Source organism: Marmota monax, unplaced genomic scaffold, assembly GCF_021218885.2.
Source record: "Marmota monax isolate L192 unplaced genomic scaffold, Marmota_monax_Labrador192_F-V1.1 WCK01_AAM20220418_F8-fsc00064, whole genome shotgun sequence".
NCBI lineage: Eukaryota > Metazoa > Chordata > Mammalia > Rodentia > Sciuridae > Marmota > Marmota monax.
In genome coordinates, this window is record NW_026694542.1 from 8,360,624 (window position 1) to 8,388,145 (window position 27,522).

Consider the following 27,522-nt stretch of genomic DNA (forward strand, 5'->3'; position numbering starts at 1 on the left):
TATGACTTCTCCAGATTTACCATACTGCCCACTCCTCTCCACAAGCCTGCCCTTCTACAGTGCTGCCACCCCCCCACCCCCTCAGAATGCCTTTCCTCTCCAACACTGCCTGGAAAACGCATACACAGCCTTCACAGCCCAGCTTGAATGTCACTTTCCCGTGAGGCTTCCCCTATTCTCCCAAATTCAATCTCTTTTCCCCAGTGATCCTGTAGGTCTTGGTGCACACATCTATTTCAGAGGTCATTGAACTGAGCTGTAATCAAATACTTAAGTGTCATTGTTGCTTCTCTCAAATGATGACCTCCTAGAGGTATTTACCTGTTGTTCCCAGAGCATGTTTGTGGTTCTGAGAATAGGTAGATGTTCAAGAAATGTGAGTGAGCTGGGTGCAGTGGCACACACCTGTAATCCTAATGGCTTGGGAGGCTGAGGCAGGAGGATCACAAATTCAAAGCCAGCTTCAGCAATTTATCGAGGCTCTAAGCAATTTAGTGAGACCCTGTCTCAAAATATAAAAAGGACTGGGGATTTGGTTCAGTGGTTAAGCACTCCTGGTTTTCACCATAATCCCTAGGTCCTGAAGCTCTGTGTCTAAGAGCTGGGCCAGCAGTGTGTTGTTCAGTCTCTGGTACAAAAAAAGAAAGAACAAAAGAAAAAAAAAAGGAAATGTGGGTGAGTAGTAGGGCGTTGATCTTAGCCTGAGAGAGGGCCTCCTCCTGCCTGCACGTTCACAGAGCAATCTCTAGAGGGCAGTCTCACCCCATGCTTGGCTCCTCTAGCCTCCACCCAACTTGCTTTTTTTCTACCCAAGCAGTTTGGTTGGTTGGATGGATGGATGGATGGATGGAGGACGGTTAGTTGGATGGATGAAAGGATGGAAGGATGGAAAGTTGGATGGATGGACAGACAGTAGCATGGACAGACAGTGGGCACAGTCCCGTTGGGCTCTGGAGTTGGCAAGCTCTGGAACTGTGGCATCTACCAAAGATGCCTTAAGCGTTAGAGGCACACTGCTGGCCCAGCTCTTAGACACAGAGCTTCAGGACCTAGGGATAATGGTGAAAACCTGTAGAAATGTTATTTGTTTCAAAAAAAAGAAAATTGCAATATGGAATTATATAAATATTAAAATAAATAACCACAGAACAAAATATCATCCAGTCAACTACAACTCAACTTGTATACAGCTTAAGTATAAATTACATTTCATGTGGGATGTGAGTGCATTTTAATATTTTTCGACATGATGAGGGTACCCCTAAAGCCTTGAAAAGGCTCGAGAGGGAGTGAAAAGAATGGAGTATTAAGTTGAACCGCAGATTCCCCACCAGAGGGCTCAAGGCACCGCTCTGGATTAGCTCAAGCACGTGAGTCTAGGGCTGTCATCCCTCTCTTCCTGACGGGGTCCAGGAGGCTGCCCTTGCTGCTGTCTTCCTTGATCTCAAGGTAAGATGGGAGGGGAGAGGTATTTCATTCATTAAAGCTCCTATGCTGGAGAGACACTGAATGTCTTCTAGAACTCCTGGTTCAGGGGATGGGATGGAGAGGAGATGATAGCAGACTCAGTGAAGTCTGAATTCAATCACAACCCGTCAGGGACACATTAGAGTCCCTGACACCCAGGGAGACTCCTGGGAAGAGTCAGCATTTTGAGGGAGCCTTGTGAACTGAGTTGGTGTGGCATAGGGGGCAGAATAGGTGGCGCATCCTAAAAGAGTAGGAAAAAAGGAAAAAGAAAGTAGGTGGCATGTGCTTCCAGCCTTACAGAATTCCTGGGGTATTACTGTCTCCTGTTTATGTTCAGAGAATTGATCATAATAACATCAAGGGCCACTAACTGAGTGCCCACATGGGGCCAGACATTGTGCTAAGCCCTTTATGTGTATTGTCTCATTTCATCCTCTTAGTAACCTTAATCAGCAGTCAATGTTATTAGGCTCATTTTACAGACAAGGAGACTGAGGTTCAGAGAGGTTAGGCAAGTTATTGAATGAGAGTCAGGATTCAAGGGCAAGGCGGTCTGACTTTGAACTCAGTGCTCCTAATTACAACATCATACCCTCTTTGAAAATGGCCTGCCCAATTTCACAGCGTTGTTAAGTGGCCAAGGGTTAGGCATTGTTCTAAATGCTTTATATATTTTAACTCATCTGGCTGAAGTGGGGACTATAATGATCACTGCGATTTTATAAAGAGGGAAGCCAAGGTCAAGAGAAGCTTATCTATGGTTAACATCAGATAGTCTAGTTCTAGGCTTTGGGATCTTGACCAGGATAACTTATTACTAGCCTGTCTACTCTATGGAAAAGACAAGATAGAACATGGAAGAAAACCTAACCGAGGTTCATAGTATTTCCTCTGATGTTTCCTTAGTAGAAATTCAATGTTGAGTCCCTACCAATATTACTGAAAGCATAATAGAACACTTAAAAAAAATTTTTTTTTTTTTTTTTTGGTCTGTGTCAGGGATTGAACCCAGGGCTTCCTGCATGCTAGGCAAGTGTGCCACCACTGAATGACACTCTAGCCAACTTAGAAGATATTTTGTCAAAGTGTTTTTGCAAATAATAGTACCTCCTTTTTTTCTGTGACCAGCACCACTGGTCTGCTAGACTGTTCAGTCCTCCAGTTAGGATTTGTAACCACTTTGTTGAGAAATATATGAGCAAGACAAGGTTGAGGTCCAGTGTAGACTTGGTCAGAATTTAGATTAAGTGATGAAAAGGTCACCTTCTATGGCTCTGGTTCCTAAAAGAATTTAGGGTCTTTCAGACCAGCCTAGGACAGGATTGTGGAAGTAGAATTAGCCCTTTTGGAGAAAGGAAACCTGTAAGGGGACACATTTATATCTAAGCACATGAACTTTGAAACTGAACTGTGTGAAATTGAATTACAACTCTGTAACTATATGACATTGAGTAATTTACTGAACTTCTAAATCTTGGTGTTCCACCTATATAATGGAAATATTAATGATGCCTTTAATGGTTACTCACAATTCAGTCATTAATGTTTGTTACAAGGACCAAAATGACCAAAGTACTTAGCTACCCAAGCACTTAATGTCTATTATTTTATCCAAATTAAAGAATATGTTAAGCTTATAATTTTAAGACAGTAGATCTTGTTAAATGTTCTTATCACAATAAAAAAAAAGTTAACTCAGAAAAATAATAATACAATAGAAGGCGATTTTATGCAGTAGTTGGGGAATAACCACAAAAATAATCCTGTTGTTCAGGATGAATTAAGAGACTGAATTGGCTACGGGAGAATTTCCCAACCACAAAGGGTATGGAAACTTGAGCACACTGTGAAAGCGTCTCACTGTCTTCCCAAGAGAGGCTTTCATCTGGGGTAGGGGGTCATTTCTGGAGGAGGGTCCTGGGTGAGACACCCTGGCCACAGGGTGGTCTGTCTGCCTTCTTGTAATCATGACAGTTGATGAACACCGCCAGGTAAAAGCGCCTGCCTTTCTAATATCTCCACTTATAGTTGTTTCCTAGACTTGAGTACATTTGTTTTAAAAGTTATCTCCTGGACCTGACTCAACTCTCCCCACTGCTTAACACAAACAGTTGCTTCTGTAGCTGAGCAGGAGCTGAACTGCAGAAAGCCCTGGAAGGACAGAAGGAAGAAGAGGAAGAAGAGAGGAGGGGCTGAGTGTGGCAGTAGGTATGACTTGACTGGGTGGTGAGGGTTGGTCTTGGGTCCTCTTTAATATGTCCTGGCCTGAGGGTAGGAAGGCCAGGACACTGGTAAAGAAAGAGTTACTAAACATCAATGGAAGAGATGGCAAGTGATGAGGGAGGCTCTAGCTAAGCAATTCTTATCTTCAGGGAAGTGTAAGAGTCATTGTCGCTTGCAGGGAATTTCCTGGACTATGAACTTTACTGCATTCAGGACAGAATGGCTGAGTGGGTGGAAGCTAGCCTCAGGCTCCACACCCATCCTTTCCATTCTTCCACAGCTGGGATTGCCCTTTCCCCAAATGGTACAGTGCTACCCTCTGCATGCTGGTCCCTGCCTGGCCTCTAATAGCTGTGCAACCTCCACTGAGTCCTTAGCTTGCTCAGCTGTGGCTCCCTCATCTATAAAAGGGGGTAATACTGTAAGAAGCACTTACTTATAGTAAGCTGTCTATTTATATTGGGTTTAAATAATCATTGATAATTCCAGGGCCAGAGATTTATATTGAGGGGATGAAACAGAGAACAAAGTCTGTTCCTATTTTTTGGGAGATGGTTAAAGGAGCAAGACGGGCAAACATTATAAAAAGAAATAAAATACTGCTGGGTGTGGTGGCTCATGCCTGTAATTCTAGTGATTTGGGAGGCTGAGGCAGGAGAATTGAAAGTTGGAGGCCAGCCTGGAGCAGCTTAGCAAGACTCTGTCTCAAAAATAATAAAAAATAAAGGACTGGGGATGTAACTCAGTGGTAAAGTGCTCCTGGGTTCAACTCTCAGTACCAAAAAAATAAGTAAAAAAATAAGCAGTTAGTTGCCTTGATCAGTCAGTGGTGATGAGTAAAAACACCAATCTTGGGAACAATGTTCAGTTACCCTTTGTGGTATATTTTGTCATCCTTTTGTATTGGTTTTCTCTTCCTGGTCTGTTGAGATGATATGCAAATAAATGTGTGTCCCCAGGGATCCACAGGCTGACAGCAGGAAGCAGGAGTTGGGTAACACAGGGTGGTAGCAGGACATTCTGACCCCACTGGCAGATCCTGAGTAACTGGCCATTCATTATGAAAGCACAGAAGGGAATGGCAGGAACAGGACTGTGGTGGCTGAAGACCAGGCCAGGGGCACTGAATTTAGGGCAAGACAGCCAGGTTTACCAGGCTCTTGTATGTTCAGGAGCCAGGGAAGAAGGATTCCAACGGAAAGGGGCTTCCACTTGTAACTTGAGATTATTTATTGGCTCAAGTAAAGGTTAAAGGATTTAAAAAGGAGAAATGGAAAAGCACCAAGAAGGGTCAAGGCAGAAAAAGCGCCGGGAACCTGCAGAGCTTTTTTTTTTTTTTAGGCAAAGAACACATCTCAGGGAGCAGATGTGGAAAATGGATCAGACCCTGACAACGGATGTGAAATATTGACCCAGTGAAAAGAGCCTGGTGTTTGCACAGGCCAAATGGGTGCAGCAGCTTCCGAGGGAGGTGCCGTAGGACATGCCCTAGGTCTAGAGGTCGCCCTCCACACATGCTTGCTCTCCACAGCTCCGTCTCCCTAACTGGTAACAGAGCCTCAGGGAGGTTTTAGGGAAGAAAGTTTGTGTTGGAAATCAAGGCAGGCGTGTGCCTGCACGCGCGCGCGCGCGCGCGCGCGCACATACACACACACTCACACTCACTCTCTGTTTTTTCTCTGAGGGTGCTGGGGATTTGTATATTCTTTTTTTTTTTAAGCTCACCTATTTTTTTTTTCTTTTGTCATTTTCCCCCTTGATATAACTAAATTTTTTCTACTTTATGTAATTCAAATGTTCATTATTGAGTATAAATTAGTTTTTAAAAATAAACTAATTTTTCTACAATAACTTCCTAAAACCAGATATTTTTCCTTTGTAGCCCTACCCTGCTAGTTTTGACACTACTAACCTCATTTTCTGAAGTTATTTTCTTGCTTGGCTTTCTGAATGCCATTTTAAAAAAAATTTTATGTTTATTTATTTTTATGTGTGCCTCATGCATGTGAGGCAAGCGCTCTACCATTGAGCTATAACCCCAGCCCATTTTTTTGTTTTGCTTTGTTTTCCCCTGCCCCATGGCTTCAGCTATTCCACTTTGTCAATGAAACTTGCAGCTCCAGACCAGCCCTTTGCTGAAACATTTATCCAGTTGCCTACTATCCCATCCCTGCAATTCCCTCAAATTCGACATGCTGCAAACTTCTAAAATCTCTTCCCATTGTGTCTACCTTGGTTGCCTTAGTCAGAATCCTAGTCTTATCTTTTTTTTCTTTTCTTTTTCTTTCTTTTTTTTTTTTTTTGAGTGGGATTCTTGCTGAGTTGACCAGGTAGTCTCAAACTCTTAGGCCCAACTGATCCTCTTGCATAAGCTTCCTGAGCTTCCTGAGAGCTGTGATTACAGGTGCATGCCACCATGCCCAGTTAGTAATCATCTATTCTTCCCTACCTCTCTGTAGTGGGCTGAATGGTGGTCCCCAAAAAGTGATATCCCAGTCTTAATCTTCAGAACCTGTAATCATTACCTTATGTGGCTAAAGAGTATTATCTAAGAGTACATGTCAAGCCAGGCATGGTGGTGCAAGCCTGTAATCTCAGCAATTGGAAAGGCTGAGACAGGAGGATCATAAATTAGAAGACATCCTGGGCAACCTAGTGACTCCATCTCAAAACAAAAAATAAAAAGGGCTGGGGATATAGCTCAGTGGTAGAGTGCTTCTGGGTTCAATCCCCACTACTGGGGGTGACAGGGAAGAGTATACATCCCCATACATCTGCCATCCCCATACTGGAATTGAGCCCAAGGGGCACTCTACCACTGAGCTATATCCCCAGCCCTTTTTATTTTTTAGTTTGAAACTGGTTCTTGCTAAATTTGGTCTCAAACTTGCCATCCTTCTTCCTCAGGTTTCCAAGTAGCTGGGCTTACAGGCATGCACCACCACACTCAGGATCTTGAAGAAAAGCACTAATCCTGGATTACCCACATGATTATTACAGTCAGTGACAAGTGTCCTTTTAAGAGAGACCCAAGTAGGTGTCTTTGGTTGTAGCTCAGTGGCAGAGTGCTTGCCTGCCATGTGTGAGGCACTGGGTTCGATCCTCAGCACCATATAAAAATAAAGGTATTAAAAAAAAAACACCACAAAACAATTTTTTTAAAGAGAGACACACAAAAAGAAGGAAGCACACACCAAGAGGAGGTGGTAACATTCTGACCACAGAAGTAAATTTTGTATGATGTCACAAATTAGGGAATACCAAAGCCACCAAAAGAACAGGTTGTCCTGAATAGGAAGCCTTTCTTTCACTGTCCCCCACTAGGAATACCATACTCTGATCTCACAGTCACAACTCCCTCATCTCAACATGCTCTTTGAAGCAGTTTGAAGAGCACGCTTTTTTTTTTTTTAAAGATTTTTTTAAAGATGGACATAATATCTTTATTTTACTTATTTATATGTGGTGCTAAGGATCATACCCAGTGTCTCACATGTGAGGCAAGTGCTCTACCGCTGAGCTATAACCCCAGTCCCTGAATAGCATATTTTTAAATAAAATTTTTAAAATTTCAATTTTGAGATAATAGTAGATTCACATGAAATTGTAAAAAATGGTATACAGATCTCATGTATCCTTTACAGTTTTCCCCAATGGTAACATCTTCAAAAACTTGCCTATGATATCAAAACCAAGAGGTCAACATGGATACAATTCATAACTCTTACTCAGATTTCTCCAGTTTTACTTGTTCTTATTCATGTGTTTAGTTCTGTGCAATTTAATCACACATATAGGTTTGTGTAATGCAGATACAGAACAGTGCCATTTCCACAAGGATCCCTTGCACAGGCCTCCTATAACCTCTCTTCTTGGCTCATACTTACTGTTGGAAATAAAAAGTAAATGCTTTATTTCTAGAGTCCTGAAATTTCAAAAGTATTACATAAGTGGAATATGTGGTATGCAATTCTTAATGCTTGTTAAAGCATAATTCTCTGGAAATTTCAACCAAGCTCTAGCATGTATCAATAGTTCCTTTTTTTTTTTTTTTTTTTTTTACTGGTACTAGGGATTGAATCCAGGGCACTTAACCACAAAGCTACATCCCCGGCCTCTTTTTATTTTGATACAGGGTCTCCCTAAATTGCTTAGGGCCTCACTAAGTTGCTGAGTCTGGCTTTGAGCTCCTGATTCTCCTGCTTCAGCCTCCCAAGTCACTGGAATTACAGGTGTGCACCACCATGCCTGGCTCAATAGTTTCTTTTTATTGCTGAGTAGTATTCCATCCTGTACCTTTTTACACTGTTCTCTTCAATTTTCTTGACCTAAGAGGGGGCCGGTGTATACCTCCTAGCCACAGCTGACTGAATCACTGAGCATTGGTCCACTCTAGTTGGGCCAATGAGTCCCTTCCTCAGGGAATCTGGAATTGGATTGAGAGATTATCATTCTTTCAAAATCTGGCACTTTGGACAACAGATAGGGTTAACTTAAAAATCCAGAAACTGGCAGCAATCATTTACTTTATGTGGTCCAGGAGAAAGAGAAAGTTGGCTTACTGTAAAACAAAAGGAATCAAGAGGCCTAGAGGCAGGATGAGAGATGAAAGGGTGTGTTACCTAGTGCTCCAGCCCCCTAAAGCTGGGAATCTTGCAAGCTGGGATTCTGTACATTCCTTTATATCACCACCACCATCCTCCCCCAATCTGTCCCTTGTTCACCTGAGCTTCTTAGATATGACTCACTTAGACAAAGAGTCTCATTTAGGACAGAAATGGAGTATTTAAAATATTCTAGCCCTTAAAAGTCCTTTGTATTCTGGGTCTGCTTCCTTTTTTCCCTCTCCCTTTGCAGAGACCATCAGAGTATTCTTACCCTGTCTGCCACCTCTGTCCCTGCACTTCTTCCAAAGCATACTTCTGTAAGAAGGTATTATTAACTTAGGGTAAACCTATATAAAATTGAGGTCCCACAGCCCTTGTGTCCTCAGTTGGAGAATGACTTCCCTTATTTTTAGATTCTTAAATTACTTCAATGGTGGTTATCTCCTTTTCCCATTAGGAGACCCCTGAAACCTCAGATTCCCTCAGCAGTTGTAGAGTTCCCTAAGGGCAGAGAGAACGTCTTCATTAATCTTATAGATCTCTCAAGGGAAGAACTTTTTTTTTTTTTTTTTTTTTTTTAAATCCTGGTCTGATACTAGCTCTGCACACTGTGGGTGCTCAATAAATGTTGATTGACTGAGTAAACAATAAACTTAGCCCCATGTATTGTCATATTCTTTCTTTCCACAGGGAGAAAGTAATAACATTAGGCAGAGCAGGCTGGATCTCTTAATGTGATTACCTGGGATTTGTGGGCTGATGATTCCTTCCCCTAACTTTATTGGGTACATCCATCTCCACAGAATAGATATTCCTAAACAGAAACCACTAATGCTGCTGGCCAAATGGTAGGCTATCACTGATTGCCCTGGTCCTGTTAATCTTGATTCCTCTGCAACTGAAACTGAAGCCTGCTGCCAGCCCAAAATAGGGGAGGACCCAAGATGGTTGTGGCAGTGGTTATCCTGAACTAAGAGTAATAAGCCCAAGTTCAACGTGTTGCTGTGCATGTATAACCTTAGGGTTTTTTTTTTTTTTCAGGTGGGTACCAGGGACTGAACTCAGAGCACTCAACCACTGAGTCACATTCCCCAGCCCTATTTTGTATTTTATTTAGAGATAGGGTCTCACTGAATTGTTTAGTGCCTAGATTTTGATGAGGCTGGCTTTGAACTCACAATCCTCTTGCCTCAGGCTTCTGAGCTGCTGGGATTACAGGCGCATGCCAGCTCTTAGTAAGTTATTATTTATTTTTAAAAAATTTTTTAGTTGTTGATAGACCTTATTTATACATGGTGCCAAGAATTGAACCCAGTGCCTCACACACGCCAGGCAAATGCACTACCACTGAGCCCCAGCCCCAGCCACTTAAACAGGAAGCTTTGTTGTGTATCTGTATTTGCAGTGCTAGGGATCGAACCCAGGGCTTCATGCATGCCAGGCAGACACTCTACCACAGAGCCATATCCCCAGCCCAGTAAGTTATTTTTTAAAATTTAGAAATATAACAACTTGATGGGCTGGAGATGTTGCCAGAGGAGTACTTGCCTGGCATGCATGAGGCTCTGGGTTTGACCCCCACCACTCCACACACACACACACACACACACACACACACCAACAACTTGAGATATAATCCACATAACATAAAATACATCTATTTAAAATGTACAATTCAATGTTTTTTGGTATACTCAGAGTTGTCAATTTTACATTTCCTTTATTCCCAAAGAAAACTCCATACCCATTAGTAGTAATCACTCCCCATTTCCCCCTAACCCCAAGATACCATTAATCTATTTTGTTTCTATAGATTTGCCTATTCTGGACATTTCATATAAATTATACAATATGAAATCTTACATGACTGGCATTTTTTGCTTAGCTTGTTTTCAAGGTTCATTCATGTTGTAGTGTATATCTGTATTTCATTTCTTTTTATTGCTAAAGAATATTCCATTGTTTAAATACACCATATTCTATTCATCATTTTATCAGCCAATGGATATTTGAGTTTGTCTTTTGATACTGGGAACTAAACCTAGGGTTGCTCTACCACTGAAGTACATCCCCAGGCCTTTCTGAGATAGGGTCTTACTAAACTGCTGAGGGCCTTGCTAGGTTCACCTTCAACTTGTTATCCTCTTGCCTCAGCCTACGCTGTCATTGGGACTATAGGTATGCACCACAACGCCTGGCTTGTTTCCAATTTTGGCAAATTATTTCTCCATATTTCAATTTATTAATCAATAAAAATGAAAATTAATAGCTGCACGGCTAGGAAGATTATGAGAGGTACACAGGGAATATATGAAATACATTGTCAACTATAAATTATATGAATGTAAAGACATGAATAGTTATAAAATCAGCTGAGGAGGGCATGGGGGTCAGTATAACTTTCCTGAGTTTATGGGATATTCTTGGTTTACTTAGGGCAACTAGGTGAGTATCTCTTTGGGTTTCATCTCCAATAGGGTCCACTTTGCTACTTTCCTAGGAAATGAGCTGCACCTCTTTACCCTAACCTATTTCATCTATACTTGTTGCTAGGAGACCAGGTTAGATAATGCTTAGCTTAGTGTAACTCACTGCCATGGCAGAAAATCAAATCATATTTGAAATGTGACATTGTGGCAGTCACATTTCATCCCAGTTTTTAGCAAGACCAGAGAAAAGGGGTTAAAAGCTGTAGGTGTTCTTTAGGCCTAGGTTTACTAAATATGTTGCCAACTCTTTCTGATCTAGGCTAGCTTTCTTTTACCACTCTTTCACACTCACATGTGTCAAGGTGACTTTCCACTGTTCATCAAGTAAGTATGATGAGGGAATGCAAAAATATTATAATAGACTGGGGAACAATGAATTTGGAAGGAAAACCTGTTGCCATAATAACTAGAAAGATTTTTTTTTTAAAAATTAAGTTTAGGTATAAATACTATTTGCTCTCATACCCTCTTGCTGTTTTTACAGGTATTCCACAACTATAAAATGTGGGGGGGAGGGAGGACAGCAGAGGAAAGCGGGAAGGCTGGGATGGGCAGTGGATTATGTAAGAATGATTGTTTCCTTTACCACTACTAGCTGCCTGAAGCATAATTTCCCTTCACAGCCTTGGTAAGAGCAGCTGGGGATAATGAACAGTGGTTAAAGATGCTTTGTTTTACACCCAGCAAAAAGGATCATTATCACCTCAACCATTTTTTTTTTTTTTTCACCAAGCCTGTGGAAGGGCTCCTGCTGCTATTGATAATCATGGTAACCCTCAGGGTAGCAGGGGCAAAGGGTGGGTAATTCACCAGAAAATGATAATTCACTGATTTGGATTATGTGCACCACTGCTCCTCTCCATTCATGTGCTTAATTAAGAGCTGACTAGTACAAAATAAATGAAACTGCAATTCTTCACAGGAACTATCTGGGGAGCATCAGAAATTTTGCAGGGAGGAAGGGTATGCTCCAGTAAAACTCCTTAATTTCCATCTCCCCATTATATTTTTATTGTGGAGCTGGGGCTGGGTTCACATCACATCTGATTCTTAAGGAGACAAAAGGCTTATGAGTGCAATAGACTTCTTGCTGAAATGATGATACAAGGGAAGTGGCATAGCTTCACTTTCATTTTATCAAGGAGAAATAAAAGCAAGTAGCTGTGATTAGGACAATAGTTTGTCTAGGGCACAACTCCAATCATATCAGGAAAACCCCAGTAGGAATGCAGAGGTAGAGTTGGCTCAACCTTATGCATTACATCATGTTTCACATCATTCAAAAGTTTTTGTAAAAGTCTCTATGGTGACCAGCTGGTTGACTGCCTGGGAGTCATTTCCATTTGTTCAGTTCCCGAGGGGAGAGAAAATGGAATTGCTTTCTTATAGTTCAATTAGGCAAATCTGGATGGAGGGCATTGAGCTTAGTCCACAAAGGGTGCCAAAATCCACAATGCTTTTCAAAAAACACATGGAAAGTTACAGCAAAAAGGCAGAGCCCCGGATTTCTCAAACTGATGCTTATCACATCCCTCCCCACGGCAACATAGCTGCCAGGACACTCTCACTGAACAGTTAAAACAGGTGAAGAGAAATCATTTGTGGGGTTTTCCATTATCCTTTTGTTTAACTCAAAAACTTAAAAATAAGACTGTAAACTAAAGGTTTATTTTAAATTACCTAAATCCCTTAGTATTGAGGGGATTAACAATAGTAGCCTCATTATTTTGACATTCATATTCCAAACTCAACTGTTCAGAAAGTTGTAAACCTACAGTTTCCAACAACTCCTAACTAAAGAAAGACAATAATAAAGCAGGTATGGTGGTGCATGCCTGTAATCCCAGTGACTCAGGAGAACGAGGCAGAAGAATTCAAGTTCAAGGCCAGCGTGGGCAACTCAGCAAGAAACTGTTTCAAAATAAAAAGGGCTGGGGGCTTAGCTCAGTGGTAGAGCACCCCTGCATTCAATTCCAGTACCTAAAAGAAAGAGAAAAAAGGGCAACAATAAAAGTTATGTGCACAGGAAGATTAAAGAGCAGGAATGTCGATCAGTTATATAGATAGAAGTCTTTCTGAGACTGAAGTAGTATTTCCTGTCCATGTTTCAGGAACAAAATGTTTCTTTTGGGAGTTAAAAAAATCTCTAGCATTCAATTGGACATCTGAATTTTGGGTTAGTTTAATGCAATCAGTTGGAGAAAGAGGCCTGAGGAGGAGGCCCTCAGAGTTAGAACTAAAGACTGAGTACAAATATACTTGAGGCCTAACCTTGAATAGCAATGGGAAAACTTGGAAGACAATCACTTAGTAACAACTCTGGCAGATCAACTCAGGCAGGTCAACTCTATCCTGGCGCCCTTGTACTGAGGTCCCAAGGAAGAATGGGCACATAAGTGAGAGGCTGATACAGCTAGAGCTATGTGACTTAGGTAGTCACTCACAAGAATGGAGGCAGAAGCTCTTAACATCATCTTGTAGATAATGGACATGGCTCCACCTTTACAGGCAGCAGAGCTAAGTAAATCCCTAATGATTTCAGGTTAGGAAGGATCTTGACTCATTTAACTCATAGTAGAAGCTGTATGTTCTACTAAACTATGTACAGCATAGATCCAAAAGGCTTGGATGCTTAAAGAGAGTGGCAGAACACATGGTCTTCAAAGATCTGCTTCTCTCTTGCTGGGAAGGTCTTGTCACAAATTGGACAATTCAAACAAAGGGTCTGCATTTGCTGCTGCTCCAAGGTGTGATCACAGATTTCATCAGCAAAGTCTGATTTGCAGGTGAAGCATTTCTTGATGGAGAGCTGGGAGGAAGTACAAAGAGGTTAGCAAAAATGTTGGGTTCTGTGTGGCAGAGACAGTTCCATCTTGTTTTCCATGTATCCTCAGTGCCTTGCATAATGATTAGTAAAGATAGGGGTTCAAGAAATAGTGAATGCATGAACAGATTCAAATTTGGAGTTACTCCCTGGGGCTTTCTCTAATCCTAGAATTTAAAAGACCTAATACAGAGCTGGGGCTGGGGCTCAGTGGTAGAGCGCTTGCCTAGCATGTGTGAAGCTCTGGGGGTTCAATCTTTAGCACCACATAAAAAGATAAAGTAAAATAAAGGTATTGTGTTCATCTACAACAGAAAGAAAGAGGGAGGGAGGAAGGAAGGAAGGAAGGAAGGAAGGAAGGAAGGAAGGAAGGAAGGAAGGAAGGAAGGAAGGACCTAATACTGCTAAAGCAATCAACATAGCTCCAGACAAGAAGGTGCACTATATGTGCCTTATTTGGCTAGCTGCTTAGTTCACATCTTCCTAGTCACACTATCAAACTTAACTCACAGGAAGAGATCATGAACAGAATACTGATGGATGAAATGTGCTTTCTTTTCCCTGCCTCCACAGGCTGCCTTAGAACATACTGATCCTACTGACCTTTGGAGTTTGACCTCTGGAATTATCAAAATGAACCACTCTCCCAATGGTTCTTCCATGAATTGGAGCAGGAAGGGACATTTTCTTTTCCTTCTTTTTTTTTTTTTTTTTTGAGAGAGAGAGAGAGAAGTTTTTTTTTAAATATTTAGCTTTTTTTAGTTTTCGGCAGACACAACATCTTTTGTTTGTATGTGGTGCCTGAGAATCGAACACGGTCTGCACGCATGCCAGGCGAGCGCGCCACTGCTTGAGCCACATCCCCAGCCCAGGAAGGGACATTTTCTTAAGGATTTGATATGGACATTTCATGTATGGACATGGACATCTCAAATACTTACCAGGCTAGGGGCAGAACTTTCTTGAATACCTGAGGAGAATAAAAAAATTTCCTTCAATAAAATAAAAATCATCCCTTGATTCTCAGCTGTGTCCTACTAGTCATTTTCTGTAAAAACCCTGTTTCTTTTCTCCTCACTGCCTCTGATTCTTTCTTTCTCATATATACCATTTACTTCTGAAAGAGGGGATTTATATGAGGAAAAAATAATAAAATAATGGCATTTTCAATAACTATTTTTAATAATATGTTCATAACTATGTTATATAACTTATGTTATATAATCAGAAAAAACAATAAACCTATTTTCAGAGTGAGAAAAATGACATCTCTTTTTTTTTTGGTATTAGGGATTCACCCTTCTTTCCTCTATTTGCTAATGTGATCATCTATAGAGCACACAAGAAACTAATTTCATAGGCTATTATCACCTCTTGTAGGCAAGTATTCATTAAAAACTTCTTGTGGCAAGATGGAACCATCAATCTCTGTTTTGTCAGAATCCTGATTTCTACCTCAGCCAATAGAATGATGCCCTATCTTTATTCTGTGCTTGACAGCAACACCCACTTGAATTCTACTGCTTTACCTAGAGACTTTTCATTGAGATTCAAGGCACTGAGCAGAGAATCCAGGGCCTCAAATCCAACATAACCAAAACCTTTAACCTCTCTGGATTGCTGGGTTCACGGAGTAAACAAACTGCATGGATATTTAATCCTCTAAAGATTCCTTTAAGGGGCTGGACATAGTAGTGCACACCTATAATCCGAGCAACTCAGCAGGCTAAGGTGGGAGGAACTCAAGTTCCAGGCCAGTCTCTGCAACTTAATGAAACCCTGTCTCAGAATTAAAAATAAAAAGGGTTGGGGATATAGCTCAGTGGTATACAACCCTTGAGGGTTCAATCCCCAGCACTGAAAAAACAAAAAGATTCCTTGATGGAATCTTCTATCACATCATAGTGTTAGGTGCTGATTTAGGAAGACAGCTCTAGTAGATATTGGATTCCCAAGCAGCCAATGGAACATTGGGAAGGATAGAGCACTCAACTTAAGGGGCCTTATACACATCATCATCATCATTACTATGCCAACCAGTGGAAACATCTCTTGCCAAGCCATCTGTCTCATTAGCCCAGCTGACTGGTTTGGAGATACAGGTGCTTCCTTTACTAGTCCCCTCATCCCCAGCCAGAAAGTCTATTAGGGAAATAGCCTTTCATTTCTTTTTTGCTGAGGTTGCCATATTGGGGGAAGGAGAGATAATGCAAAGATGCTTAAAAATATCTTTAAACAAAAAATAAACCTGTTCTCTGTCTATTGCAAAGATTTGGTTGTGACTCTTAAGATAACATTACTGCTTTAAACTGTACAACAAAGTCTTGCATTGCTTTTGGAAACAAAGGAGAAAAGCTCCCTGTTTGGCAGCAGTATATTACCCTAAGTTCTTGAATAACTACTGGTTTTCACCCCTATTTCCTGTCCTACTATTCAGGAGTCTCAGTGGAGCATACTCCTGCTTCCCTTGGTTGGAACATCAATGAGCTGTCATAACTGCCAGTTTCTGGGCAGCATAACCTGCTTTTCCAAACCTTAATTAGCATCCTCTACTTTGTACGTGTATATCTTCTACACAAAGACATTTCTCTGATTTATACATTTGGAATATAGCCGCGGGACTCAATTTGTGTCTGCTGCCTCTAGGCGAATGATCTGATTTGCGTCTTCTCAATTCAGATTTATTTCTCAATTAACACTTCTTTTCTGGCAATCTTTCTATTGGGTCCTCAGTTTCTGCCCAGCAAGTCTTAACAATGAGATTGGTCTTAATTAGCATCTCAGGCGAAAAAAAAAAAAAAATTAGTGATGGGGATGCAGGCAAGGATTTTCCAGTTAGAATGGCAAAACTGTCTTACCAGAATATGGGTTTCCATAGACAAGACCTGGATTTTGTCCAGCACCTCCTTGATCTGAAGTAGGCACTTGACATGGCAAAGAGTCAAAATCCAGACCCATGTAACTCAGCAATCTGCTGTTCTCTTTCTTTAAGAGCTAATGATAGAGGATTTAAAACATATTGAAAGACAACAACAAAGAATGGTTAGCAGGAACCAGCTAGGATACATCCATTAAAGTAGTTCTCAATTAATAATGTGGAATTATGAAGCCAAATAACTAATAATCCAAAATTTTTCAGAAAGGGAACAAATAGCCTCAACAGTCCAAAGATCTAAACTTTTTATATATGAATTTAAATATATTTACTAAATTTCATTTATATTAATACCAAAAGAATTTTAAATCTCTAATGTATCCCAAAACTAAAAGAGAAGGTGCAAAAAAAGTCTTTGGACATATGAGGGTAGCAAGAGCTATATATTAAGATTGAAACTGTTATATTTTATTGGGAGCAGAATGTTTCTTTCAATTTCCTTTTTAGAACAATTTATTTACAAAATGTAAAATTCATCTGATATAATTTTCCCTTTTTCATATTTTATCCCATCATATGGATGGACCACCAGAGAGAATGAAAGGAAAGAAGGGAAGGTGGGAGAAAGGTAATGAGAAAGGCCAAGAATGAGAGAGGAGAGAACAAGATACAAGTGGCACAGATAGCATGTAGTTTTTAGAAAAAAGAAAATTAATAAATTTCCCTTAAAATCTTTTTAAATTTTTTTATTGTTGGTTGTTCAAAACATTACATAGTTCTTGATATATCATATTTCACACTTTGATTCAAGTGGGTTATGAACTCCCATTTTTACCCCGTATACAAATTGCAGAATCACATCAGTTACACATCCATTGATTTACATATTGCCATACTAGTGTCTGTTGTATTCTGCTGCCTTTCCTATCCTCTACTATCCCCCCTCCCCTCCCTTAAAATCTTAAGAGGGTTTTACTACGGTTCTGTACAAAGCTTCCAAATACCAGATCTTCCTCTTCTTCTGGATTGGTCAGTATATAATCTGACCCCTAACCATCAGACAAACCACAAAAACAGGATTTCAAATTCAAAGAATAATTATCTAAATCAAGAGAATGAAAATGACAAGACCAGAAATAGACCCCAAAGCTCATCTACTATCATTAAACACATTGGCATAAGTAATATAATCAAAACTTGAAATTATGAAGGAGGAATTAGTGTTTATGGAGTTTCAGTGTTACAAGATGAAAAGTTCTAGAGATATGTGATACAGTATGAACATACTTAAAATAGCACACTGAAATTATTACAACAGTACATTTTATGTTATATAGTTTTTTAGCCACAATTTTAAAAAGAAAAGAAAAAAAAGTAAAAGTAGTCACTTTGAGGCATAGCTCGAAAGGGTTACAAAAGTATAGAGATGTAGGAGGTAGACATGGGGCACATGCCTGTATTCCCAGGGACTCAGAGGATAGCAAGTTCAAGATTAGCCTCAGCAATCTAGTAAGACCCTATCTCAAAATAAACCTGGGGGTGTGGCTCAGTGGCACAGGGCTTCTTGCTTCAATCTCCTCCCCTCAAAAAAGATATAGGACTGCTGGAACTGTGGATCTAATAATAACAGTGAGAATACACAGGTCTTTGATACTGGGCATGGGAATGATTTCAAGTATCATCACTGTATTTGCTGTCACTGCAATCAGTGAATCAAATCAATCAATAATATTAACAACAGTGTTTAACACACAGAAGATAATCAATATTGGTTGGATCAGTTTATGAACTGATAAGTAAATAAATGCACAGCATCTGTAGGGGCCTACCATGGGACCTGCACTGGCACAGACAACCACTTCTCCTGGTTTGGTAACAGAGAAAAAGGAAAAAGTCATGCTTAAGGAAAAGGGTCCCCTCACTAATATAAATTTGATGTAGGATATCACACCCTCCCCACCAAAGACAATACTTATAACAATGATGAAGTTAAAAGCAGTAAGTTAGGTCTTCAACATGGCTGCTTCTTTCAAGATGACTATTGCCATGCCAAAAAAATTTCACCTTTAGAACAAAGAGATGTTTTCTGGTAGATAAGAAAACTAGATCTGGGACAGTTTCACCCACTGTTTATTCAACTTTCTGCATCTTTCAGCCACTGTTCTCTTTCCCCTTAAAACTCTGGATTTTCCTACCTTTTTCCAAATACTTACATCATTTTCTCTTTCCATTCTCTCTTTCTCTCTCTGCAGAACATCACATATAATCTTGTTCTCACTCAGTCTTCTTGACAGGTCAAAATTCTCATCCTGCCAATAATTTAAAAATTAGAGTTAGGATCACATATTGCAACTTGGGTCCCTGGTGGGAGACTGTAGAGGATCTGACCTTCCAAAGGGCATGGGACTGAGGTGGAGAAGAAGGGACTGCAGAGAAAGGTGTGGTACTATGAACAGGGTATTGACTTACAGAAGTCACTTAACCAAATGCTGGAAGGCCTAAACTGGCATTAGGATTGCCAGGGTTTATTTGGTATAGCTGTAAGTAAGCAACTAAAGAGAAAAAGTAAGCTTGGGGAAAAACCTTAAGACTGATATATCAGAATTAGGGTTAAAATGGGGCTTGTTTAATCCCACCCAACCATGAAACAATCCTGTTTATTTTGAATAAGTAAGTATCTCACTCCATGAAACCTGTAGCACTCAGGTTTAGGTTGGTGTGATTCCCCTCCCAGGGTGAGGAAAGGTATCTGGGCTCAAGTTCCACTGAGAAGGAGGAATACTGGAAGGCACTTGTCCCAGGTTGCAAGGAACCCAGACTGGGGTCTTGAGCTTCCCAGAATGACTGGTTGACCTAACTAGGTTCATACTTCAGTATTTTCCATCTCCTACATGCGTGTACCTCGCAAACACACTTAAGCTAATCCTACTAGTTGTGGTTTTTGTTCCAAGATTTTTTATTTGAATGCTGGTGCCCAAACTGCTGTGCGCTTCTAGCCGACCCTGAGGTAGTAATGCGAGAGGGGGCTACCCGATGACAGTGCTGACTGCAGGCTCCTTGCTCCCCATCCCCACTGGCTCCTGCTGGCTCTTCTGGTCCTGCTTCACTTCCTCAAAAGGCAAAAATAAGAAAGGACTGAGTCTGCACAAAACCGGCTCAATGGTTAAAAAATTTCCCTGAAACCCATGGCTAAGCTAAGGCCTATATTTCCAGGGATACCCCAGACTGGCTTCTGGTCTCACACTCCATCCCTCCCTTTCTAGTAGGAAAATTTTCTCCTTATCAAGGGTGTACATTTTGGGGACTTGGTCTAAGAATCACAAACCTTCAGACCCCTTGCTTTCCTGGGCCCCTTATCTCTGTCACCTACCAGTGCAGCAGCCCTGAGTTGCCTGATCTGTTTGTGGAGTCGTTGGCACTCTTTGTACTTCTCTAAGAAACAGGCTTTCCCGGCCTCTACCTTTGCCTTTAGGCGTTCCACCTCTTGTACTAACTGCTCCTCCACTGTTGTTTTCTTGTTCCTAGGCTCCTGAAGTATAAGACACATAGTCCTCACAGTTAGAGGCCTTTCTGGATGCATGAGAAATAAAGAATTGCAAATGAACAGGTGGAGAATACTTGGGTCTTGAAAAATATTCCATAAAAATCAAGGAAGGGGTTTGGGGTTGTGGCTTGGGGTACAGCGCTTGCTTAGCATGTGTGAGGCACTGGGTTCGATTCTCAGCACTGCATATAAATAAATAAAATAAAGGTCCAGTGACAACCAAAAAATATTAAACAAACAAACAAACACCACAAAGAAACCCAGACCTGTCATAGGGAGCTTCCAACTTTTGAATGACTATTGATTAAAACTAATTTCTTTAGAGACTATTAGGAACTGGGGAAGGGGGTCTGGAGGAAGTAAGAGAGAGGGAGAATCAGAGGGTAGAAGGTAAGATAAACATAATATATGCATGTGTAGAAACAACACAGTGATACTCATTAATTTGTACAATTAATACGTGCTAACAACATCAAAAAAAATAATAATAACTTCTTTGCCAAATCAGACATCACTAACTCAAATGTGCTTAAGGGACCAGGCAAGTGGGGAAATTAATTAAATAAATGAATGCAACCTATCAGTGAAGACTGAGCTGGGGTGTATCTCAGTGGTAGAACACATGCTTAGCATACACAAGATACTGGGTTCAATATCCAGCACCAAACAAGCAAACAAATAAAAAAATAGTGAAGCTGGGTGTGTTATTCCAGCTACTAGGATGGATGAAGCAGGACAATCACAAGTTTGAGGCTAGCCACTCCAACTTACTGAGTCCCTGTCTCAAAATTTAAAAAGGGCTGAGGATGTAGCCCAGTGGTGGAACACTTGCTTAGCATATGCCAGGCCATGGGTTCAATTTCCAGTACTGTAAAAAAAAAAAAACAAACAAACAACAACAACAACAAAAAAAACCCAGTGAAGACTATAGTCAAATGGAGTACACACAACCTATCTAAAGTGAGTGTAGCTCCTCAGCACCAGATGTTACAGCACTGCTGTAAAGGAACATGGACTCAGTTTTGATACTCTAAATTTTTCAAAAGAAGCTAGAAACAATTTTTTTTTTGTGTGTGTGAGGGGGTACTGGGGATTGAACTCAGGAGTTTAACCACTGAGCCATATCCCCAGCCCTTTTTAAAAAATATATTTATTTTTTAGTTATAGGTGGACACAATACCTTTATTTTATGTGGTGCTAAGGATCAAACCCAGTGTCTCTCACATGCCAGGCAAGCACTCTACCTCTGAGCCACAACCCCAGCCCCTTGCCAGTCCTTTTTATTTAAAAAAGAATTTTTTTTTAAGTTGTTTAGGGCCTTACTAAATTGCTGAGGCTAGCTTTGACTTACAATCCTCCTGCCTCAGCCTTCCAAGTTGCTGGAATTATAGACATTCACCTGGTAAAATGTAATTTTTTATGAGAAAAATTCTCAGATTATCTTCCAATTCTGGTAACTAATTCAATTTCTAAAAAGGTACCACCTAAGCCAAATAAAGCATTTTCCTTTCTTTTTACTTTATCTGTTTTTTAAGATAGGATCTTGCTTTGTTGCTCAGGCTGGTCTTGAACTTCTGGGCTCAAGTGATCCTCCCTCCTCAGCCTACTGTATCTTATGTATAGTAGGTACTCAAAAACTGACTGAATATACTTGACTTATAAATGATGTATATATGATGTGGGTTACATTGCAATAGTTGTCCCTCAAGTACGACTTCTCACTACCTTATAGCAATTCATAAATACAGCTTCCAGGTACCTGTCGGCATCATGAGGCTTCTTTTCCAACAATATATTACAGGAAATTATTAGTTAGTTATAAGAAATTATTAATCAGTCAGATTTTCACTATTATATTGCTATAACCCAGAATGACTTATAATTATAATAACTGCTATATATTAATTATAACAAAATTCACTTTTAATTGTTGGAGTTATCTGTTATAGAGCTATTTATAACCATTAATTTGTCTGCCCCACAATAACCCTACAGGAGGAAATAGGAGTTATTTTGTATGATTCCTAGCCCCAGGATCTATCTATAGTAGTAACTTGTCAGGATGTCTAATTCTCAATATCCTTTATCATTCATCACATGTTATACATGCCCACCTCTCCTAAACATTTTGTAAATGTCAGATTCTCTATCCTTTTGGTAGCAAGTAACCAAAAGTGAATGCCATTCTAATCTGTCTTATTTATCCTCTTCAATATCTGAAAATAGACCCTCATTCTTCTTTCTTCAGACTCCCTCCCACATAGTCATGCAAAGACAGACATGCCATTAACTCCTGTTGTTTCTTCGCTGCAGTAGTTTCTTTCTGCTTCATATCCTCCACTATCTGCTGGAGCTTCTTCTGTTGCTCCCTCTGCACAAAAAAACAGATTTTGATATTACTGACAAGAAAAAAAATACACACACATACACCCCCACATACTGGGGACGTGCCTGCTAAACTCATGAACAAGCAGAATACAGAGGGAAAGCTATCTCTTAGTTGTCTATAAAGTCATGAGATAAGCTTGCATAAGATGGCTTCTTCTGAGACATTTCTCATAATCAGAGATATTTATGTATGTGATAAAGAAAGAACAATGAATATTTTCTTATAAATGCCTAAAAATGCTATTTTCTTCCATGATTCTACCTGTTCAGTCAAACTGAAAAAGAGTTGGTCATTTTCCTTTTTCAGATGTTCCAACTGTTCTGCTTTATCTTGATCTCCCTGAACAAGCTTTTCCATTTCCTTCTCTTGAGTTGACAGCTGGGCCTAAAGCAAAAACAGTGAATACAACATCAAGATATAAAAGGAAAACTAACCAGGAACAATGCCAAAACTTTAATATGTAAAAACAAAGGAATATGTTTCCCTAGTAACTCTCAACTGCCAAAAAATCCCTTAGAACTCTTACTTTTCAGCTATACCTTAATTCCTAAGAATCTAAGACTCACCTAAGTGAAATAAAATGAACCACTCTTTACATTAAAGCCCTTCTTTAAGGCACAGATTCCTAAAAATGACAGCAGTTCTGCTATCTGCTTTACATTACAAGCTTTTGAGTAAGATTTTGCCTGAAAAGATTTTATGGCATGGATGGTGGAAAGAGACCCCCATCATTATATAATATACATGTATGAAAATGTGAATTTGGTGTCAACATACCTTATATACAAACAGAGATATGATAAATGGTGGTATAAAGGTGTATTAAGAATTGTATGCAAAAAAATAATAAGAGAGCTCATGTATAATGGCATGATTTGGTGTGAACATACTTTATATACAGAGTTACAAAAATTGTGCTGTGAATGGATAATTATGAATGTAATGCACTCCACTATTGTCATGTATGTAAGAAATAAATTTTAAAAAAGGAAAAAAAAAAAAAGATTTTATAGCTAAAATAAAAGGGTTTGAAAACCATGGTATAGATGACCGTCATCCATCTTAAGAGTTTATGATACAAAAAAATTGAATGAGCTACTCAATTACTTGTGGGCTATAACTATTTTAAAAATATATGTATGTGTGTGTGTGTGTGTGTGTGTGTGAGTCACCTGGTTCAAGAATGGAAAATACAGGGGCTGGGGATGTGGCTCAAACGGGAGTGCGCTCGCCTGGCATGAGTGCGGCCCAGGTTCGATCCTCAGCACCACATACAAAGATGTTGTTATGTCTGCCAAAAACTAAAAAATAAATATTAAAAAATTCTCTCTCTCTTAAAAAAAAAAGATATGAAGAGATGAAAAGCGGTCAAAACTGTATATTTAAAAAAAAAAAAAAAAAAGAATGGAAAATACATAACCTGAAACTTTAGTCTGATGCTTTGAAAGGTATGCCATTTGGCACTTACTATGATGAAATGCATCTTCCCAGGCCACCAGATTAGGGTGGTGGCAAAGCTAAGGAAACATCCTTTGGCAAAATTGTGACATTACCTACCTGAAGCTGATCCACTCTGATTCCCATCTTCTCATTTTCTGAGGACACTTTCTGGTTATGTTCTTTCAGTCTGTGGAGATGAAGATAACAAATTAAAATATTCACTGTTTCTAGGTTGGCTCCTTCTGGGTTTAAATGATTTAAACCTAGCTTGGCTCTAAGCCTGCAGTTGATCACATCTATCATTGTCAACAGACATGTTCTATAATAAATTCTAGAAATATGATCTGACTCTGCATAAGGGTGCCTATTAACACAGCAGTTCCTCCTATCTAAGAATTGTAAGACACACTCACTGAAGCAGCTCAGTTTCCCAACAGGTTTTCTGCTCTTTCACTTTCTGTTCCAATTTCTTATTGATACTCTGTAGAGTCTCCAGCTCCTCCTATAAATTGAAACATCATCAAAGGAACAGATAATTTCTAAGACACTTCATTATCTTAGGCAGCCAACAAATATTTATTGAGAACTTACTTATATTAAGCATAGCATGATACAGCAGTAAAGAAATATCCAAGTAAAGACATTTCCATATGTGGGGTTGGGGTTTGGCTCAGTGATAGAGTGTTCGCCTGGCATGCATGAGGCACTGGGTTCAATCCTCAGCACCACATAAAAAAAAAAAAAAAATGTGTCCACCTAAAAAAACTAAAGATACATAAATAAATTTTTTTTTTTAAAAAAAAGACATTTCCATATGAAAAAAAAATTTTTTTTTTTTGGTACTGGGATTGAACCCAGGGACGCTTAACCACTGAGTCACCTCCCCAGCTTTTATTTTTTATTTATTTATTTTTTTTAGAGACAGGCTTTTGTCGAGTTGCTCTTGAATTCATGAACTTCCTATCTCAGCCTCCCAAGCTGCTGGGATTATAGGAGTGTGCTACTTCACCCATGATGAAAATATTTTTAGTTATGTTTTTTCTATCTCTCTCTCTCCCTATAATTATGTATGTGTGTGTATATGTAGATTTGTACATTTTAATTTTTTTGTGTGTGTGGTGCTGAAGATCAAACTTAGGGCCTCACACATGTTAAGCAAGTGATCTACCACTGAGCTACATCCTCAGTTCTGTTCTTTCCAGCTTAAAAATGCATCTAGCTGGATGTGATGGCACATGCCTGTAATCCCAGCTACTGAGGAGGCTGAGGCAGGAGGATTATAAATTCTAGGCCTGCTTGGGCAACTTAGCCAGAACTTGCTCTAAAAAATAAAAAGGGTTGTGGGTACAGCTCAGTGATAAAGTGTCCTGGGTTTAATCTAGGTACTAAAACAAAACAAAACAAAAACCACCTTAAGGGCTGGGGTTGTAGCTCAGTGGTAGAGTGCTCGCCTAGCATGTGTGAGGCCTTGGGTTTGATCCTCAGAACCACATAAAAATAAATAAATAAAATAAAGGTATTGTGTCCCAACTACAACTAAAAAACAAACAAAACAAAACAAAACAAAAAACCTTAATTTTACATCCACAGGAGCTTATATTTATCCATTAATTCATTAGACAAATATTTATTAAGTGTCAGTTACACACTATAAACTGTTCTGCAGTGGGCAAAATAGGTAAAGTTGCTTTTCTTCTAAAATGGTGCTATCCTATAAATTAATGAGAGCCACATATATAATTAATAAATTTTAATAGTCACTAAAAAAATTAAAAAGAGGGCTGGAGTTGTAGCTCAGCGGTACAGCGCTTGCCTTATACGTCTGAGGCACTGTGTTCGATTCCCAGCACCACATATAAATAAGCAAATAAAATAAAGGTACATCAACAATTAAAAAAATTAAAAAGAAATAGATGAAACTAATTTTAATAATATATTAAGCCCAACATAATAAAATTTTGTTGACAATAAAAAGGAGATATTTTCTATTTTTTCATACAAAATCTTTGCAATTTGGTGTATATGTTATGATCACAACACTTCTCAATGCAGCTGAATTTCAAGTGTTTAACGGTCAAATGTGGCTAGCTACCACCATACTGGTCCTAGACATTTGTTTTTTCTTTCCTAGTTTCCTTTTGCACCGAAGTCAATCCCATACATCAACATTAACTTCCTACTTTTAGCTCCAAAGTTATTGCTTATAGCCTTTAGAGAAAATTTTCTTTTGCTTAGCTTCTAGCATTATCAACTGTCATCCCTTGCCTGCTGATTTGGAGGATGATTCAGAGGAGGAGAAATAGCAAAGAGTTTAAACAATCTATAACTTCACCTGTATACTAACTCTTCTCCCTCTTGATTTTTACATTGTAGTCAATCAAAGAAAACATTTCAAATTATAAATATGCAAAAGGCAGAAAAAGACTGAGTTTGAATCTGGGTTCCATCACTGATTATTTACCCCTCCTAAATCTCAGATTATGCATCTATAAAATTGGGATAATAGTGCCACAATTCCATAATGAGTAATCCTCAGGTTGAGGAAAGTTAATTTTCATTTTTATTATAAACAAAATAATCCATATAAAACTTTTAACAGTGCCTATTCAAAGATATTGGAATAAGGGATTCACAAGCAAGACAGAAAACAGTGCTAGGCAAGAGATACTATCCAATTCTGATCTCCATGTTCCAAGTTCACCTTTAACTAGCAGCCACACCTGCTTCCTTTGGAGCTCAGCCTGCATGCTTGAGTTCTGCTTCTGGAGGCTGGCACAGCTGTCCTTCAGTTCCTGGTTTTCTTTGCAAAGCTCCTCGTTGTGCTGTTCAATCTCTTCTACCTTTCCCTACAAAAGAACATTCCACAAACTATATTCTAGTAAAAAAATCCCCATATGTTGGGACGGTGAAGGTATGATTTCCACTCACTGGAATGACATTTATGTACCCCAATGGCAGCAGCTCCTCAGTATGTATGCAAGCAAAGGTATATGCAGATTCTTCTTGTAGATACATAGTATTATTTGTCTTTCTTAAAGGACTTGAGGCCAGGTACAGTGAGTATTTATTTATTTATTTATTTAGTGCCAGGGATTGAACTCAAAGGGTGCTTAACCACTGAGCCACATCCTTTCCCACCCCTTTCTATTTTGAGACAAAGTCTCACTAGGTTGCTTAGGACCTTGAGCTGAAGCTGGCTTCAAACCTGCCGTCCTCCTGCCTCGGTCTTCTTAACCACTGGGATTACATATGTGAATCACAATGCCCAGCTGGTATAGTTTTTTTTTTGGGGGGGGAGGCGGGGAGTACCAGATATTGAATTCAGGGGCACTTGACCACTGAGCCACATGCCCAGCCCTATGTTTTGTATTTTATTTAGAGACAGGGTCTCACTGAGTTGTTTAGGGCCTCACCATTGCTGAGGCTGGCCGAACTAGCGATCTTCCTGTCTTAGCCTCCCGAGCTGCTGGGATTACAGGCGTGTGCCACCACGCCTGACCCAGCTAGTCTTTTTTTTTGTCCTTCGGTACTAGGTATTGAACTCATGGACACTTAACCACTGAGCCACATCCCCAGCACTTTTTTATATTTTATTTTGATATAGAATCTCATTAAGTTGCTTTTGGCTTTGTTAAATTGCTGGGTCTAGTTTTGAACTTGA

The 27,522-nt window shown here is 39.7% G+C and overlaps 1 protein-coding gene across 14 annotated transcripts in view; it reads right to left on the reverse strand.

The window, feature by feature from the left end:
• Positions 1–9,942: 9,942 nt before the first annotated feature.
• Calcoco2 (calcium binding and coiled-coil domain 2) overlaps positions 9,943–27,522 on the reverse strand; it is a 32,835-nt gene continuing 15,255 nt past the window's right edge. For 4 of the 14 annotated variants that reach the window (XM_058571537.1, XM_058571535.1, XM_058571536.1 and 1 more), the window contains 11 exons: positions 26,582–26,707; positions 24,275–24,363; positions 23,979–24,048; positions 22,683–22,805; positions 22,317–22,403; positions 19,859–20,017; positions 18,702–18,797; positions 16,472–16,607; positions 14,555–14,583; positions 14,217–14,312; positions 9,943–13,598 (listed from right to left, as the gene is read on the reverse strand). In XM_058571537.1, coding sequence (XP_058427520.1) covers positions 13,422–13,598; positions 14,217–14,312; positions 14,555–14,583; positions 16,472–16,607; positions 18,702–18,797; positions 19,859–20,017; positions 22,317–22,403; positions 22,683–22,805; positions 23,979–24,048; positions 24,275–24,363; positions 26,582–26,707 — 1,188 coding nt within the window. In that variant the 3' untranslated portion in view covers positions 9,943–13,421. Of the gene's footprint in view, positions 13,599–14,216; positions 14,313–14,554; positions 14,584–16,471; positions 16,608–18,636; positions 18,798–19,389; positions 19,599–19,858; positions 20,018–22,316; positions 22,404–22,682; positions 22,806–23,978; positions 24,049–24,274; positions 24,364–26,581; positions 26,708–27,522 lie in introns of those variants that run through there. The other 10 variants (XM_058571538.1, XM_058571540.1, XM_046420412.2 and 7 more) reach the window with 10 other exon arrangements.